The 18,213-nt window shown below is 42.0% G+C and overlaps 1 protein-coding gene across 1 annotated transcript; it reads left to right on the top strand.

Moving 5' to 3' along the window:
* The first annotated feature begins 5,131 nt into the window (after positions 1-5,131).
* SLD5 (DNA replication protein-like protein) lies at positions 5,132-18,050 on the top strand. The gene is made up of 7 exons (XM_008793474.4): positions 5,132-5,385; positions 14,557-14,679; positions 14,772-14,851; positions 14,926-15,035; positions 16,173-16,248; positions 16,327-16,447; positions 17,886-18,050. The coding sequence occupies exons 1-6, from the start codon at positions 5,179-5,181 to the stop codon at positions 16,424-16,426; spliced, it is 696 nt and encodes a 231-aa protein (XP_008791696.3). The 5' UTR covers positions 5,132-5,178; the 3' UTR covers positions 16,427-16,447; positions 17,886-18,050.
* The last annotated feature ends 163 nt before the right edge of the window (positions 18,051-18,213 follow it).

The raw sequence follows: 18,213 nt of genomic DNA, 5'->3' as shown, positions 1-18,213 counted from the left end.
AGTATGGGTGACCAAAATCCAGCAGGCCATGAAAAAGATGGTAACCACAAATACAGCCAAAGTAGCAGGAAATTGCCAATCATGCATATATACATTGGTACAAACCTGCTAATAATTTGATTACACCTTTGCTCTCATTCCATGTGAAATTTTGCACGGTCCACATCAAGAAAGGGCTCTTTGTGCAACAAAACACTGAGCACACGGATCCATGCAAACAGAGCAGCGCTCGACCAATAAATGCAGACACAAGAAGAATGGGATGGAACATTTTCCCGGGATCTCCGGATGCATTAGCATCAGCTGTCCCCCAATCATATATTTTCTTTTTTAAAAAAAATGAGAATTATAAAACAACTAAAATACCATCTTATTTAAAATCATCATCTTTATCATAGATGTGGCAAAAACTAATCTTACTGAAGTTCGAAATCGGACCCAACCTTATATATTTTGGACTGGGTTTGGGACGAGAGTTTTTAAGTTAGGGTTGGTAGGATGATCGGACCTTTGAACTACTTTAGATCGGGTCGAATCATGATTTTGGATGACAATTTTTTGGATGACTAACCGTTTCTTGGTGCTAATTGTTTAGATCATTGTTGATAGATTGGGTTAGGCTTATTTGAAATTGAGTCCCATAAAATATATTAGATTAGACTCAAGAGGATGGCCTGAAATGATCTATTGAACGGTACAGGTCAAGAGATATTGATTCGATATTAGATCGGGTCGGGTAAAGATTTTGTACGTTGTTGTCATTAAGATTTTAGTATGAATTCACCTCCATTCGCTAACTCCGGCTGGGGACCCTATGGTTATGGAAACATTTCTACAGAAGTGAACGTATAGCTGGCATTATGGTAGTTGTGTCGGTTGCGAATGGGAATAATGCTACAAGGAGCTTGATATTACTTGAGAATTTTATCTTGCGATATAAGGTCGGTGACACTAATAGAAATTGATGCAGTACCAAGGGAAGGGTTGGCTTGATTCTTGAGTTAATTTCTAGTCCAATACTTGTGGACCTACACAACTTTTTGTGTGAATATAACTGGCAATACAAACCTACAAAAGGGATATGCCCTTGTCATTACTTTATTGGTCATCATGAATGATATGCTGTCGAATTCTAGGGGTCCATGAGAAGAGCCAGCTGGAGAGCATGAGAAGGTTAGACCTCCATGTTGTTTGCATGGGAGTCCATTGCATGCATATCCTAATCGTGACTGCATGACAACAACTTAGGTTGACATGGAAGAACAAAGAGATGTAGACATCCACTTCAGAAATCTCATGCATGGACATCTATCTTCCATCTATTGATATATCAAAATTTATAATCATAAAATCTCATCATGTTAATCATTTATGATAGCTACAATGCATTAATTATTCAATGCACATTGATCAAAGGTGCAGAGTGATGGCTTAAGGTGGTTATGTGATCAGTAAAACATAAACATTCCAATAATTAGATCATTGCAACTCATTTACATTCTAGCTATCATAGGACTAAGTTGTCTCACAAAGGGTTCTACTAGATGGTGAAGAAGAAGCAACACTTTTTGATGGGCAAGTTTCTAAGAAAACTGAGAGTGTTCACAGAAAAAGGAGATTATTATTTTTTTTTTCTATCTTGCTTTCTTCCTCTTTACTTGCTTTTGTAACTTCTATTTTTGATCTTTAATAAAGTTTTTTGGTGCTCCTTTGGAGCATCATGACCCCAAAAAAATCTAATTGTCATCTGATGAAAAGCCTGTGGTTCGAGCGGAGGTAGCAAAATTTTCCAGAGATTTCAGTGCAACATCTGCTATTCAAGTGCTTCTAGAAGAGGGTGGGAAGAAGAATATCTTCATGGTGGCTGACATAATTAATCAGCAACTAATGCTTTTATGATCAGCCCCTAACCCTAACTTGGGCTATTAATTAATATTAATTTGTCGGCGAAGTGATTCTGATTTTTGTTTTGCACCTCGAAGTATCCATGTTTAAATACTTTAACCAAATCATGATCATTTGCTCTCCATTGTTTTCAAAACACAGCGCCTGTTTAAGGACTAAAGCAGTAAGGTATCATAGTTTATCCTATAAGCATAGCAAATGAAGATCATGATTTAAGCCCGCCGACATTTGGATAATATTAAATAGATCAACAAGAAGTTGTCAAGGGAGGCAAAATGATGTGGTTAGGAAACAAGATGCTGCATCAGAAATCTACTTGTATGCCATTACTTGTCCTCAATCTTTTGAAGATTTAATACTGAGACTAATATATTTGCCTAGATGCATGAATTCAACTATCTGAGCTAATCTATCATGCAAAAACACTGTGTTAAGACCACAGTATGGAATTGCATTTTTTAAATGCAGCCGTCATAGCCAAAATCAGATACCAACATTGATTAATATGTGGCAGCTTGACTTCTTAGATTGAGTTATTATGCTAATACTGTGGTTCCTTGACAAGTTTCTCTTGGACTTTAACATAGTTGCTACCTCATGACTATTAATTATATTGGTGCTTGCTTGACATGTCATGGAAATATAATATATGGTGCACCGAGGATAGATTGATTAGCAGTGTAGCTAGTGATCAATTAATTGCAATTTGCTCTTGCTCAATATCCATGCAAGTGAGAAATAGGCCATGATATCGATAGACTTGTTAACTATATCCAGCAGTTGTAAATTGCAAGGACAAAACCCTCTGGAGATCATCTAGTAACAAAATTTTTTATGCTTTCCCATAAAATTCTGCAAATTTATTTTGATAAGATTAGAATTTTCATGTAACTAGTTATTAAAAGCAAGCTACATTGGTTAGGTTTTGAACAAGGGAAAGAGCCTTCTCTCTCTCTCTCTCTCAATATAATTTTGGTATACATGAAGCCTTCTCTCTTATTGCCCCTTCCACTTTGATATCTCCAAAACTATTTATCTTTCCTTTTTTTTATCCTCCAAAGAAACTATTCAATGCAACTAAAATGAGATCTTAAGCTGCCTATTTGTCCAACATCAAATGCCCCTAGAGCTCTTAAAATAGGGGTGAAAACGAGCTGAGCAACTCACAAACTACTCGAGCACGATTTGGATCTAGGCTCAACTCGACTCGACTCGACACTTACCAAGCCTTAGGTAACAAAATACTTTGCTCGAAGACTCACGAGCCTAATTGAATATATACATATTTAATAATAATATATTTTTATTTATAATATATATTATTATTTTAATATCTTTAAAACATAACATTATGCTATATTTTATTTTAACCATAATTTTTAATTATGACAAAGGCTTGAATTCGAGCTCAAACTTGAGCTCGAGCATGGCTTCATTGATATTCAAGTAAAGTCGAGCTAATCTTAAGTATTGCTTTATTTTGATCGAGTCGTGTCCGAGCTTGCATATTAAAGCTCGATCGATTTCGAGTCAAGTGTAGAGTCTGAATATTTTGAATCGAGTTGAGCTCAAATTTCTAGCTACTAAACTATGCTCGACTGGAAGAAAGGGTTCCCTTGCTTGTGCATTCCAGCTGAAGAAGAGCTGGCACCCACCTTTGGCTTTCCTAACAACCAGCAGAGTTCGGAGCCACATCCAAACAGAGGTCTATCCTGAAGACCAATAATTCACAGCCTATTTTAATCCATATCCAACTCATGCTCTGTTTTTCTAAATACTTTGACTTGCTATATGATCCGCATCATGGATAAGGGACACATTCAATGGACTTCGATATTAAATGCGATCACACGTGCGTCACGTCTTGTTCATGAATGGATCCAATGATCGCTTTGGCCATACATGTGAGTGCAGTGTTCATGCCCTACCCTATAAAGGAGACAACACAATGCCCTAATCATGCAATTGGACCATGTAACTTGGAACCACCGACATTATAGAAACACTAGTAAAATTTATTAATTAAATAAATAATAAAATCTAGAGTAAGGATTCCAATCTTCCACTCTTTTTGTTGATAGCCACAAGCTTTAGGTAAGAAATATTTATAGCATATGGGATGGAGAATTGTGGGGTTGGAGAACATTTTTTAATTATTTTGGAATGAATTATAAGTTGCAATTTAATTGTACGAGAATGCGGATTACATGCATCGAATACATTCGACGTGAAATGAGCCATATGAGATTTTGCTTCCCATCCTTTTTTTTCCCCCTGAAAAGAGAGGAAAATTGGGCATCAAAGTGTAGCTTCGATACATCGAAAAAGTTGCCCATCTTCAATAACCTTATCGATAACCCTTCTATAACTACTCTATTCATCGCTCTTGAGAGAACATCCATAGCCAAAATGAATAGAAATTGCAATAAGGGATCTCCTTTTTTATATAAGGGTGTAAATGGGTCGGATCGGATCGGATCATGAGTGACTCCGACCCAATTTGGTTTCTTGTTCGGATTCTAATTTTGGACCCAGACCTAACCTAATAAAAAAATCAGATCGGGCCAGGTCCACTGGTACAAACGGGTCATTCGGGTTGGTTTCATGTATAATCCAAACCCAACTCAGAAAATTCGGATCTGGTTCGGATCTGGGTGGGATCCGATTCGGGTCAACCCCTCTATGGCTTCAAAACTTGTTTGCACCCCAGTGGACCTAAATACTTTTATAGATCCGAATCGGATCAGGGCGGGTTGTATGATTAAAAATCCAAAATTACCCAAATTTCAAATAGGTCGGGTCGGATCGGATCAGATCTAAATTCAGTAAATCCATACTCGATCCAAAAATGGAACGGTTCCAATTTTAAAACCCAACCCGACCTCACGAGTTTTCCAAAGCGGGTTGGGTCGGATCGAGTCGGGTCACAAGCCAACCCAACTTATTTGCAGTCTTATTCTTGCACCACTATTGTAATGGTGCAATATTTGCAAAGAATAGCAATTGTTTGATCCATCTGGTCCCTCAGAAAATTTGAGCTTAGCATGCCATATGCTTGCAATAAGCCATAAAATTAGTTGTTATCATCAAGTTATCCAAGATAAGCCTCCACCAAATGCTGGAAAAAGGACGCTCATATCTTGTACGTTGGATGACGATCGTACGGCTCATATTGAAGAAATCAAGACACCATAATTCCCATGGGCGCGCCCTCTCCCGCCAAACATAAAAAAGCGCGCCAAAAGAACTCCACGGGGGTGAGAGGGAGAGGCGATGGCTTCGGGGTCGGGGTCGGGGTCGGGATCGGGATCGGGATCCGGGCGATGGAGCGAGGGTTTGGAGACGGAGGCGGCGATGGCGATGGAGACGACGGACGTGGAGCTGCTGAAGAGGGCGTGGCGGAACGAGAAGGCGGCGCCGGAGATCCTCCAGTTCGAGGCCGCCCTCGTCCTCCGCGCCCGGGAGCAGATTCAGCTCCTGGTAATCCTAACCCTAACCCTAATTCTCACTCTTCATGAATCTAATATCTTTTTTGTTAAACAATTGGGATCAGTTTCATTGTTGCGTGTAGATGGAAGTGATTTTCCCCAAATCGAAGGGAATTTTAGGGATTGCACGTGATTTGCTGTTACTTTTTGCATGAATTTTGGCTAAAGTTCTAATCTTGCATCCGTTTCGTTTCTGTTGAAGCTAGTTTTGGTGATGCATGCAGGAATCTGAAGGAATTATTTGGTGTTTGCTGTTATTTTCACTTAAATTTATTGTCTTGACGAGAAATTCAGACCTTTCTTGCTTCTCTTGAATATATTTTTGGAGATGCATGTAGATGGAAGAATTTTTTTCCTAAAAAGAAAGGATTTTTAGGATTTTCTGCGAACCAATTGCTTTTAAATTTATTGATTTCTTATTTTTTTAGAGATAGAATCTCACATCCTTTTTCTTTCTATTGAAATGGGTTTGACAGTGCAGCGAGATGGAGGAGATATTATTTCTGGGTTGTTGTTATTTTATCCCAAAGTTTTTTTCCAAAAATGAAATATTTCAGTCAATGCTGATTAATGTTTACCTCAAACTTCCCTATTTAGTGAGATACAGGGCATTCAATTGGATCTTGATCTCTTCTTTGGTGTGTTATACCATACCATCTTGCCTTGTCTGTTATTCATCTGCTTCAAAATTCACATCCTACTGCTTGATCTCTGTATTCCTTTCAAAGGGAATAAGGGGTTCATAATCCAATAAACCTTATGTAACAACCCAGGACCTCACTCAAAATGGCTAGCCGGAAGTTATTATTTGGGTTCCTTGATCTTGTATAAGTACCCAAGATCTACCCAGCGAATAACCGATGTGGGACTAAACACACGCCCGCACGGGTTCTCACATACTCCCCCCGTTTAAGCCCTGACGTCCTCGTCAGGCTAAGGGTTCATATCTATTCAAATCTAATCACAAATACCACGATTGGCACGTGGTCAGCCTCAATGGATCCGTGCTGCAGTGTTACCTAGTTCACATAGGTTATGAGCCGGGTCCGCTCCGATACCATTTGTAACAACTCGGGACCTCACCCAAAATAGCTAGCCGGAAGGTATTATTTGTGTTCCTTGATCCTGTATAAGTACCCAAGATCTACCCAGCGAATAACCGACGTGAGACTAAACACACGCCCGCACGGATCCTCACATACTCCCTCCGTTCAAGCCCTGACGTCCTCATCAGGCTAAAGGTTCATATCAATTCAAATCAAATCACAAACACCACGATTGGCCCATGGTCAGCCCCAAGGATTCATGCTGCAGTGTCCCCTAATCCACATAGGTTATGGGCCGGGTTCGCTCTGATACCATTTGTAACAACCTAGGACCTCACTCAAAATGGCTAGCCGGAAGTTATTATTTGGGTTCCTTGATCCTGTATAAGTACCCAAGATCTACCCAGCAAATAACCGATGTGGGACTAAACACACGCCCGCACGGGTTCTCACACCTTATGTGATATGAAGAATGATAGGCCCCAGCCGTGGAGAAGAGGAGGAAAACAATGGGAATGAAATATTTTATTCAAAGCCTCTCTTCGGGTGAGAGAAAACCCATGCACGTAGTACTCTCCTTCGGGTGATAGTGAACCCAAAACACCACTACTATTCTCACACCCCATTTCCCTCGCTCTCTCATTTATGGTCCCCTTTGATAACTGACTTAAGAAAGGATGGTTGTCACTTCGGCGTTTGCTTCCCACGTTGCATAGCTTCCGTTACTATTTTGTTTCCACGTTCCTTGGGTTGTGCATGGCTTTCGCGGGACGTGTTCCGCTTCCTCCGTCTTGCAACGGACCCTCCCGCTTCCAGCTTCATCGCAGCGAAGGAGCTCTCCATGTGCAGGGGAATCTTGCGCGGCGGATCGCGTGCTGGGAACCGGGTCCAGAGTCGCCATGTAGCGAGGGTTGGGTCTTCGAACTCGTTGCGGCCTCAAGGTTTACCTCAGGGAACCGTTCCTTCAACTGACCATAATCTTTCTAGGTAGCGTCCTCTTCCGAAAGCGAGCGCCATTTCACCAGGATTTTCTCTGTTAGCTTTCCACCTTTGTGAACCCATCGGTAGTCCTTGACAAGTTCGGGCTCCAGCATCAGGTTGCCATCCTCCCGTATCGGTGGCGGAGCAGTACAGCTAGCTTGTCCTTCTCCCAGTTTTTTTTTTGAGAAGTGATACATGGAATACCGGATGGACCCTGGTAGTCTCCGGCAACGCCAGTCGGTACACAACTGGCCCTATACGCTCGGTGATGCGGTAAGGTCCGAAGTACCTCTGCGCTAACTTCTAGTGAGCTCGGCGGAAGACCGTTTGTTGCCGGTACGGAGGGAGTTTTAAGAACATCCAGTCGCTTTCTTCAAAAGTAACTTCCCTCCGTCTTTTGTCCGCCTGCTGCTTCATACGGTTCTGCGCCTTCTCCAGATTACATTTCAATTCTTTCATCAACTGGTCGCAGTCGACCAAGTTTTTGTTGATCTCATCGACCGCTGAAATACCGTCCATATATCAAATGATTGACGGCGGGGGTTTCCCATATAACGCTTGAAACAGTGTCATCCTGGCAGTAGAATGGAAAGTGGTGTTGTACCAGTATTCCGCCCAAGCCAAATTGTGCTTCCACGTCTTTGGGAATTGACTGCACATGCATCAAAGGTATTGCTCCATGCACTTATTAACCACCTCAGTCTGGCCGTTAGACTGCAGGTGATAAGCCAATCTTATGTTGAGGGAGGTCTCCTGTAGTTTGAAGAACTCTCACCAGAAGGCGCTCACAAACACAGGATCCCGGTTACTAACAATCGACCTCGGCATCCCACGTAGGCGGGCCACTTGGTTCACGAAAAGCTCAGCTACTCCTTTAGCAGTATACGGATGAGATAGAGGCAAGAAGTGGGCGTATTTGGTCAGCCGATCGACGGTGACTAGTATCACATCTTTACCTCTTGACCATGGTAGCCCTTCGATGAAGTCCATTGAGATGTCTTTCCAGACTTGCGTAGGCATCGGAAGAGGTTGCAGTAACCTAGCCGGAGCTTGCGCTTCATATTTTTGTTGCTGGCAGACCACACACTTGGCCACAAACCTTTGGATGTCTTTTTTCATTAAGTCCCAGTGGAAGGCTTGGGAGATCCGTTTGTAGGTTCTTAGAGCTCCCAAATGTCCACCGATTCTTATGTTGTGAAACTCCTCCATCAACTTCACTCTTAATAGCGAGCCAAGAGGAATTAAAACCCGACCCTTATAATATAAAATTCCTCCTTTGGATTGGTAATTCTTCATGCTATCAGGATCGGACTGTAGTTGCTGATTTTTCCGTTGTAGATAGGGGTCTTCTCGGTGGGCAGTTCTGATTTCCTCCCAGATATCAAAGATGGGTAGACTGAGGGCATGTAGTGCTGCTCCTTCGGGTAGGCGCGATATGCGGCTATATTGTCTTTTTCTGGTTTGTAGACAATCTCATATTCATATTCCAGTAGTTTGGCCACCCATTTCTGCTGTTCCGGTGTACTTATTCGTTGTTCCAGAAAATGCCGGAGACTCTTCTGATCCGTGCGTATCTGGAACTTCCTTCCCAGCATATAGGGCCGCCACAACCGAACTGCCTCCATGATTGCCAGCATCTCCTTGGCATATGTCGACCACCCTTTCTTCGCTACTCCTAGTGCCTTGCTCATGTACGCTATGGGCTTTCCATTCTGTGTGAGAACCGCTCCTATCCCATGGTCTGAGGCGTCAGCTTCAATGACGAATGTCATTGAGAAATCCGGAATTGCGAGCACCGGGATTGTTATCATGGCTTGCTTGAGGTGATGGAAAGCTTGCTCGACTTGGGCATTCCAGTGGAACTGCCCCTTTTTTTAATAACGCGGTCAGTGGAGCGGCGATGATTCCATAATCCTTGACGAACTTTCGGTAATATCCCATTAATTTGAGAAATCCTCTGAATTCTGTCACAGAAGCTGGTCGTGGCCTTTCCTGTATAGCTTGAATTTTGGTGGTGTCTATCTGTACTCCATTGACCGACACAATATAGCCGAGATACTCAACTTGTGGTTGCCCAAACAAAAACTTGGAGGGTTTGAGGTAGAACTGATGTTCAACAAGGATCTTGAGGGTGGTGTCCAAATGAACTAAGTGTAATTCCCGAGTTGCGCTGTACACTAAGATGTCATCGAAGAAAACTAAAACGAATTTACGCAGGTACCTTTGGAAGATAGAGTTTATAGCTGCATAGAATGTTACCAGATATTCGAAGTGTCCATGGTGGGTGCGAAAGGCTGTCTTTGAGATATCTTCGGGATGAACGCGGATTTGGTGATAACCCGACCTGAGGTCGAGCTTGGAGAAGTATCGTGCTCCATGAAATTCATCGAGCATGTCATCAATGGTTGGAATGGGAAACTGGTCCTTGACGGTGGCAGCGTTGAGTGCTCGGTAGTCCGTGCAGAACCTCCAGGTGCCGTCTTTCTTCACTAGGAGCATCGAAGAAGAAAAAGAGCTCTGGCTCTCCCGGATGATCCCCGTTTCTAACATGTCGACTACCTGGCGCTCGATCTCATTCTTCTGATAGTAGGCATACCGGTAAGGCCGCACATTGATCGCCGAAGTTCCCTCTTGTAAGAAAATTTGGTGGACGAAAACTTGTTCCGGTGGCAGCCCTCGTGGTTCTTCAAATAGTGTTGAGTACTTGCTCAGCAACTCTTGGAGGTCTATGGGCTGTTCCTCCTCGAATGCTGAAGGCTGGAGGTTGCTCCCTCCCCGGACAAATATAGCAAATAGTTGGCCCCTTGTAATTTATCGTTGTACCTCCTGAGGATCTAGAGCTTGAGCACTTTTAGGTGACTGTCCAGATAGCTCGCACTCCCGGCCATCCCATCGGAATTTCATTGTCAGTTGCTTTCAGTCGCAGAGCACCGGGCCAAGCTTTGCTAGCCATTGGATGCCTAGAACGGCATCCAACCCCACCAATGGTAGAGGATAAAATGTTACCCAAAACTTCTTGCCTTGCAGCTCTACCTCCATCGATCGGAATCTCTCCTGGCATTGGAGCATTTCTCCGTTTGCAACTCGGACCCCGAACTTCTTCGTGGCGTCCACCGAAAGTTGGAGCAATCGGGCCATGCGATTGCTCAAGAAGCTATGGGTCGAACCACTATCAATGAAGATGGTTAATGGATATCCCCAGATGTGAGCTTTTACTCGCGTCGTCTTTGGCCTGCTCCACCCTGTTAACACATGTAGAGAGATCACTGGTTGCACGCCCTCTTCCGCCCGGTCCTCAGCGGCGTGCTCGACTTCGCCTTTGCTGGATCCATGCTCATCCTCCACGCGGTCGGCTTCAATCAGGTAGGCCTGAGGAATCTTGCACCGATGCCCAGGTGTGAATTTCTCGTTGCACTTGAAGCAGAGCCCATGTTTCCTTCGTTGCTACATCTCCTCCCATGAGATGCGTTAGATTGGCGCTGGGGCAGTAAGCCGTGGTGCTGGTGCAGTCGAGTTTGGTAGTCGCGGAACACCGGTTGCTTGCAGTGTGGCCCCTCAGCCTGCTTTCTGCTTCTACTCCGGCCTCTCCTCTCGTATTCGCGCAACCATAATGGCTTCTCGCAAGGACTGAGGTCGTCTCATGCGTACCTCCTTTGCGATCTTCTCCTTGAGTCCTCCGACAAAAGTGCCAATGAGCGTGTTCGGCGGCCACCCTCTGACGCGGTTAGCCAGCTTCTCGAACTGCTGCTGGTATTCTTTCACTGTTCCATGCTGCTGGATGCGCGATAGCTTCTCGTTAAAATTTAAATACTTGTTAGGCCCAAACTGAGCCAACAGTTCACGCTCGAACTCCCTCCAGGTGATCATGGCTCCCTCATCTTATATGTTCGACGTAGCCACTGCCACCAGTGGTTGGCCTCCTCGTCTAGGTAGTACGAAACCGTAGACACCCATCTGTGGGCTGGGATGCCCTGGCTATTGAAGTATTGTTCAGCTCGATCGAGCCATACAATGGGGTCATCCTCGGTAAACTATGGAAAGTCCATTCTTGGACGGCGTTGAACCTCTACAATTTCTTTCCTTCGCTCGAAGCCTCTTTCTCGAGGTGACGGTGGAAGTGACGCGGCCTGCTCAAGCGGTATTGGTGGCGGAACTGAGATCTAAAGGTGGTGAATGGCCTCCAAGACCTCCATAAAGCGCCCCTCCACTCTAGCCTCCATGCTGCGCAGCTCCTCCTGCATCGTGCACACCTCGGCTTCAAGGTGCTCTATGTCGGGTTACCCCCGCACGCGTTGCGACGATCGTAGCGGAAATACACGCGCGGGGTCGTTCATCACATGAACGTCCCAGGAAAGGTAGCATTCAAAATAAATTTTGAGTTCTTAACTCAAAAAATTATGAAATCTAAGAAAAGATTAAAATTAAAACTTGATTAATTTAAGAACTATAATAAAAGTAATAGTAAAGATCATATCTTTACCTTTGAGTGGGTAGATCTTGACCGCTATCTGATGATCGTGGAAATCGGATTCGCTTGAAGCCGCACAAGTGTCCGGCCTCTACGGGTATCCACACGAAGATCTGGATCGATCAAGGTTGTGATCTCACCGGGGTGCTAGCTCCCTTGCACAGATTCCTTTTGATGGTTGGAACTACTCTAAGCAATCAACTCTTGATTGCTTCCAAAAGGAGGAAGAAGGAGAAGGAGAAACGCTTTCTTCTTTTCTTGAAAGAAGGAAGGAGGGAAGAGAGGAACACCTTCCTGTCTATGTTTTCTTCCATGCGGCTGATGAAGAGGAGGAAGAAGACTCCAATCTTGCTTTCCTTTTCTTTTCCCTTGCGGATGGAAGAAGAAGAGAAGGAGGCCGCCAAGCATTAACCAAGAACCCTAGGGAGAGGAGGAGGGCCGCCAACAAACAAAAACTCAAGAGGGAGGCCGCCGGCCTCCCTTTTTATCCTTTTTTCATTAGTGTTGACTCCTAAAAATTAGGAGCCACGCCCCAATCTCCTCAAAGCCTAGGCGTGAGGCCTTCTCAAATTTTGGAGCCTCACGCCTAACCCTATTCAAGCCCAATTAATTAAGTCCAATTGATTCAATTTAATTGCAATCCAATTGCAATTATTCCTTCTTCAACTCACTAACTTTTAATGGATTAAACCAATTATCAATTAAATTGATAATCTTAATTTATTATGATTCCAAATCACAATTCAACCATCAGATCGATCAGATCCTCTATTGTGTGTGACCCCATAGGTTCTATTCTATCTGATAGTGAAATATATTGTGATCCCTATCACAATATCATTAAAACTTCTTTCAATGGGTTGGAACAATTCCAACTCTTCTCTTCGGGTTCACTGATCATCAAGTGAATTTCTTTGAGTCTCACAATCTCCCAGTGACACGTAGCAGCATGTTGTAGCTATTCAACAGAATGGAATAGATGAACTTTTAGGTGCAGTTAGTGTATGATACAGTCCCTCTTTCGTGGATTTCGACAGGATGGAGGTCATGGATAACTCGTCAAACCCCATCATCTGTAATATGTCAAGATTTATTCTACTCTAGTTCAAGATTGGAAAACTCTTTTTTCAAAAACTACCTTGGCCAAGGATTTACAAACTCAGTCTCATAAATCACATAGGATCTCTCCTAATCTATCAAGGTCGATAGATTCCATCTAGATGCATCCCTACCCTACAATGAACCTATTGCAGCCAATCTGCACCACAAGAACCCAGATAGATAGGACCCATGTTTATGTGCTCGTCAAACTAAAGCAACCTCATTGTGAATAGCTGAGGCATCGCAGGTCAAACGACTAGTTATACAACTGCAGCATCAAGTAAATCACTGACGAGTGGATAGACATCCAAGTGACTACTTGCTATGGTCACGCTCAGTACCCTTGTTCTCTAACAAGCACTTGCACAATTATTCCAGTATCCCCATATTGTGGACTTAAGACTCGTCCATCAAAGAAAGTGATTGTGCAATAATCTCAGCAGATCGATCACCGTCTTTGTGATGATCCATCGATCAGGAGCAATTCAGAAATTAACCACCAATGACACATGCCTCAAATTCTCAACTCTTGAAAATATGCGTCATCATCTTATTAATTCCTTGGACGATTCATGGACACATAAGAACATGAATGAAAAGAATGCCCAACTTAATAAATTCATAATTAGGTCAAGTACAAATTTATGTTCCAGAACAAAATAATGCGTCAGCCAAATTGGCTTCTAGGGCATACTGCTAACACTCTATTCTCTCCTTGTTCGACATAACCTGGCTCTGATACCAGATGATAGGCCCCAACCGTGGAGAAGAAGAGGAAAACAATGGGAATGAAATATTTTGTTCAAAGCCTCTCTTCGGGTGAGAGAAAACCCATGCACGTAGTACTCTCCTTCGGGTGAGAGTGAACCCAAAACACCACTACTATTCTCACACCCCATTTCCCTCTCTCTCTCATTTATGGTCCCCTTTGATAACTGACTTAAGAAAGAATAGTTGTCACTTCGGCGTTTGCTTCCCACGTTGCATAGCTTCCGTTACTATTTTGTTTCCCACGTTCCTTGAGTTGTGCATGGCTTTCGCTGAATGTGTTCCGCTTCCTCTGTCTTCGCAACGGACCCTCCCGCTTCTAGCTTCATCGCAGCGAAGGAGCTCTCCATGTGCAGGGGAATCTCGCGCGGTGGATCGCGTGCTGGGAACCGGGTCCAGAGCCGCCAGGTAGCGAGGGTTGGGTCTTCGAACTCGTTGCGGCCTGGTCGGCTGTCCAAGGTCGGCTGTCCGAGGTAGGCTGCCGAGGTCGGCATGGAGAGCTTATCAAAGAATCTCTACTTGTCATTCTATGTACATGGAATTTTAGGGTGGCTGAACTATAGCAATGTAGTTCGGGGCCTTTTTGTATAGCTTTTTGGTATAGCTTTTTTGTATAATGTCTTGCAATATTTGTGACAAAACTTGGGGCTGAGGAGATAGCAGAAACATAGTCGCCAAAGGTGCTCCTCTAATGTTGTTGTATTGCTTTTATACTGGAAATTCGTTATGACTGTTTTCTTTGGATATAAGGCTACTATTCTGCATTCAATTGAAAATTGGATGATGGACTTGAAATCAGGAAGAGACAGTGGAGGAATTCACAGAGAATGGAGTCGATGATCTTGTTGTGTCTCTTTACCAAATGGACTTGGACCGCACTCTATTCCTTCTGAGGTCGTATCTTCGAATCCGTTTGCAGAAGGTATACTAGCTGTCCTAGAGATTTTCATTTGTTCCTTGAGTTGATTTTTGTGTTTCAAGAGGGTCTATTATGGAATTCAAATATCTTTACAGATTGAGAAGTACATGATCCATATTTCAAAAACCAATCTCTGGAATCGGCTTTCTGAACAGGAGCAGAGATTTGCCAAAAGGTGGGAAAAAAGGACTTTTATCTCTAAAATATAGTATACTCTCAGTTGCTTTGAAGAAAATGTGGTTTTAGCAGGTGTACTGATATCATGGAAAAGCATCTTGAGCAGTCGGTACTGTCACGATTGCCTTATGGATATCAATCCATTTTGAAACAATCCATTTCAAGTGAAGAAGATGATATGGGTAACCTTTCTAACTTCTTGCACTTTATTAGCTATAATCATCTGAGTTCTTTTACTCTTGTTGTTTTTTTTCCCCTCTTATCTGCTACTCAAGCATTAATTTAATACTTTAATCATGCCCTTCTAATTGTGTATGTTAGGTGAGGTTTTCTTGATCTTACGGGGCTTTGAATTGGAAATCTAGTAACTGCCCAGTTGTTGTTTTGAATTGTTTCTCTTACAATATGTCAGTACTAAAAATACATGCATGCATAACTTCATCTGTTCACATTTAGTGGTGGGCATGTCTCAAGGTACTTCATGAAGAAAATCCATTTGTAACTATCCAAATTTTGCTAGCATTAGATGTTTAAATAAGCAAGCATCAGAGAATAGCTACTAAAAATCAATACCATAGTTATTACTTCCAAACTGATCGGATGAATATTTTGAATGTTCTATCAAATCCATATTTCAGCAATCAAATGACTTACAGGATTGCCCAAGTTCTTATATGAAAGTTAATCTTTTTGTCTCAAAACCACAAAGCATGGCTTGTTTGGAATTGATGGGAGGTAATTTCAGTATAGGTACTGAGGAGATCAAAATAAACCCACTATTACATTGGAACAGCTGTCATAATGGCGTCACATTTTGCTCCAGTTCCTTATTGATTAGCTAATTGTATTTGGCTGATCCAAAGCTTGTTTGCTTTCCTTTCTTTGCATGCAGGGCAAATAGTTGAAAAATGAAAGAAAATGCTGCTCTTGATACAACTATATTTACTATTTTTCTGCCTTAACCAAACAGTTCTCTGGTTATTCATTACTCAGATTAGTATATTGTGATCATTTTTCACAACTTACGCTCTAAGAAGCTTGTGAAAATAGCAGCACCATATGAAATCTGGTTAGTAAGCTCATGAGCACAACCTCTCATGGCGTTCTGAGTTCTGCTTCTGGTTATGTGCATTCATTTGACTATTTAAAGCCTGATGGAGCCAACTGATTTTTGATAATTCAATGCTGAGCTCATGATATGCAGTATGAACTATAATGGTGCTCCTACCATTAACCCCAAAAATGGGATCAAGTATATGCACTAATGCATTTTTCTTTTGGACATGCTGTTTAAGTGACCCTTGATTTTGTTTCTTCAGTCCCAGAACCCCAGCTAGACACCTTTGTTTTCTGCAAGACCAAGAGTGCAGTTGGAGCTTTCCAGCTTGATGACACGTAAGTGATTCTTAGCTTGCATTCTCTTTCTGATCTCTTTCAGCACTGTCTTCTCATCTAGCACTTTTTACCTTGTAGAGGGGATGAGATAGTTGACCTGGTTGCTGACGACCTGTATGTCCTTCGATACAAGTCTATAAAAGGTCTGGTGGAGGGTGGGCAAATTGACCTTGTGTGACTTGCTGCAAGGAAAAATGAGGTACAGCTTCTATCTGCATAATTAGAAAATGGATAACACATCTAGTGAGCCCTGTCATTTATTATAGTGCCCAACTATTCCCAATTTTTTCTGTATATATTGTCATATGAGCATTTTTGTGAAAGCTCCTCCATCATAGACCTTTGTGTCTCTGATTGCATTAATCTTGAATATCTCGGTTTGGTGGGAGTGAAAGTTTGTTACTCTGGAATTGGTTGCCTTTTTTATTTTTTTGCTAGGTTATTTGTTGCCTCAGGAGAATGATTATATTGGCTGCATGCCATGTTAAACATCTTGGAGGCAGCATCTACTAGTATTAAATGGTGTACTAGATGAATTGTTTGTCATGATTAGATCCAGTCATAAATTTGACAGTTTAGAAAAAAATGGTTATTGGAGGCATGACATTGCAAAAGATGTTTACAACCTGCCAAAAATTTTCAAATGATGATAAATATTAAAAATCAGAAAAAAGAGATGCAAGGAAAGTGCTGTTTTAATATATTATTACATTTGAAACCAGCATGCTGGTGGAATCTTTAACAATCAACAATATCCATAGACAATGAAGAGGATGTAATGAAATTATTATTCACATATTACTAATTCATCCCAACATGTCTTGGAGAGGCAATAACACTAAACAGCAGCAGTAGAAGCTAATATTATAGATCAATAATCTATGAGAGTGCATCCATAAGCTGGGATTATTTCATGAATTAAGTAAATAATTTCCAGATAATTCTTGTATAATTTTGTGAAATTTGTGAATTATCTTACTTTCTTTTGTGAATACTCTAATCGCTCAAGAGTATGATTGTTTATGATTAACCTATTGAAGAAAATGATTAACCTGAATTTCCTTGAAATGATTAACTTGAAAGCAAGCCCATTGCCTAGTCATGTTCTAGGCAATCCTGAGGTTCTTGAAAGGGCAGACTGGTGATGGATATGATCTTTGGCATTTTTTGCACAAAGTGGCTGTCCCGAAAATTAACTTGAAAGCAAGCATCAAAAAAAAAAAATAGGAGTTTTCCATTTTGGGGCTGTAAACATGCCTATATACATCGTTACCATGAGCAGGAAGGTGATGATGGAGGCAGAGAAATCATCAGCTGTTCCTTGAACCTATCCTATCAGTCATTCCTCAACACGTAGTTAATCTCTATACACGAGATTACACAAATACAGTACACTGGCACCTATACAGACTGTTGGCTTTTCTTTCTATTTTCACAGCATGCAGTTGAGGTCCAGTTTTCTTTCTAGGTTAGCATGAGAATAACAGATATCTTCTACATTATTAGCTGCATTCTGCCTGCAAGAAACTAACTGATGGGAAAACCAGTTTCACTTCATAATTAGGGGCACATTGACTATGGTTAACATTTTTTTTTGGTCAACTACTGTTAACTTATAGTATGTTTTCATTTTGCAGGAAAGCATATGAAGAGCATGTGATACCTGCATGCAATAAAGTCGAATGAGGATGATGGCAAACTTTCAAGAAGAGTCGGCCATGCGCTTGTACAATTTTAGTTGCTACTTGAAAACCAAAAGAAATGTTATCCAAATCCTTTAAAAGTTGATGGATTGTTCTTAAGAGTTGAGCTACCATTCACTCAATTACTCAAATCTGTTGTTTTTTTTCCTATGACTGCTGTTTTATTCATTAATTGGAGCTCATACCTGATGACGAGAGCTAATCAGCGCCTAGGATATGCCATTAAATTATCTGACATACTCTGCTGCTTGGAAAAGGCAAT

This window comes from Phoenix dactylifera, chromosome 2, assembly GCF_051530095.1.
Source record: "Phoenix dactylifera cultivar Ajwa chromosome 2, Ajwa_hap1_PhDact_Kaust_v1.1, whole genome shotgun sequence".
In the NCBI taxonomy this organism is placed as follows: domain Eukaryota; kingdom Viridiplantae; phylum Streptophyta; class Magnoliopsida; order Arecales; family Arecaceae; genus Phoenix; species Phoenix dactylifera.
This window is presented reverse-complemented; position numbering and strand designations above follow the sequence as displayed.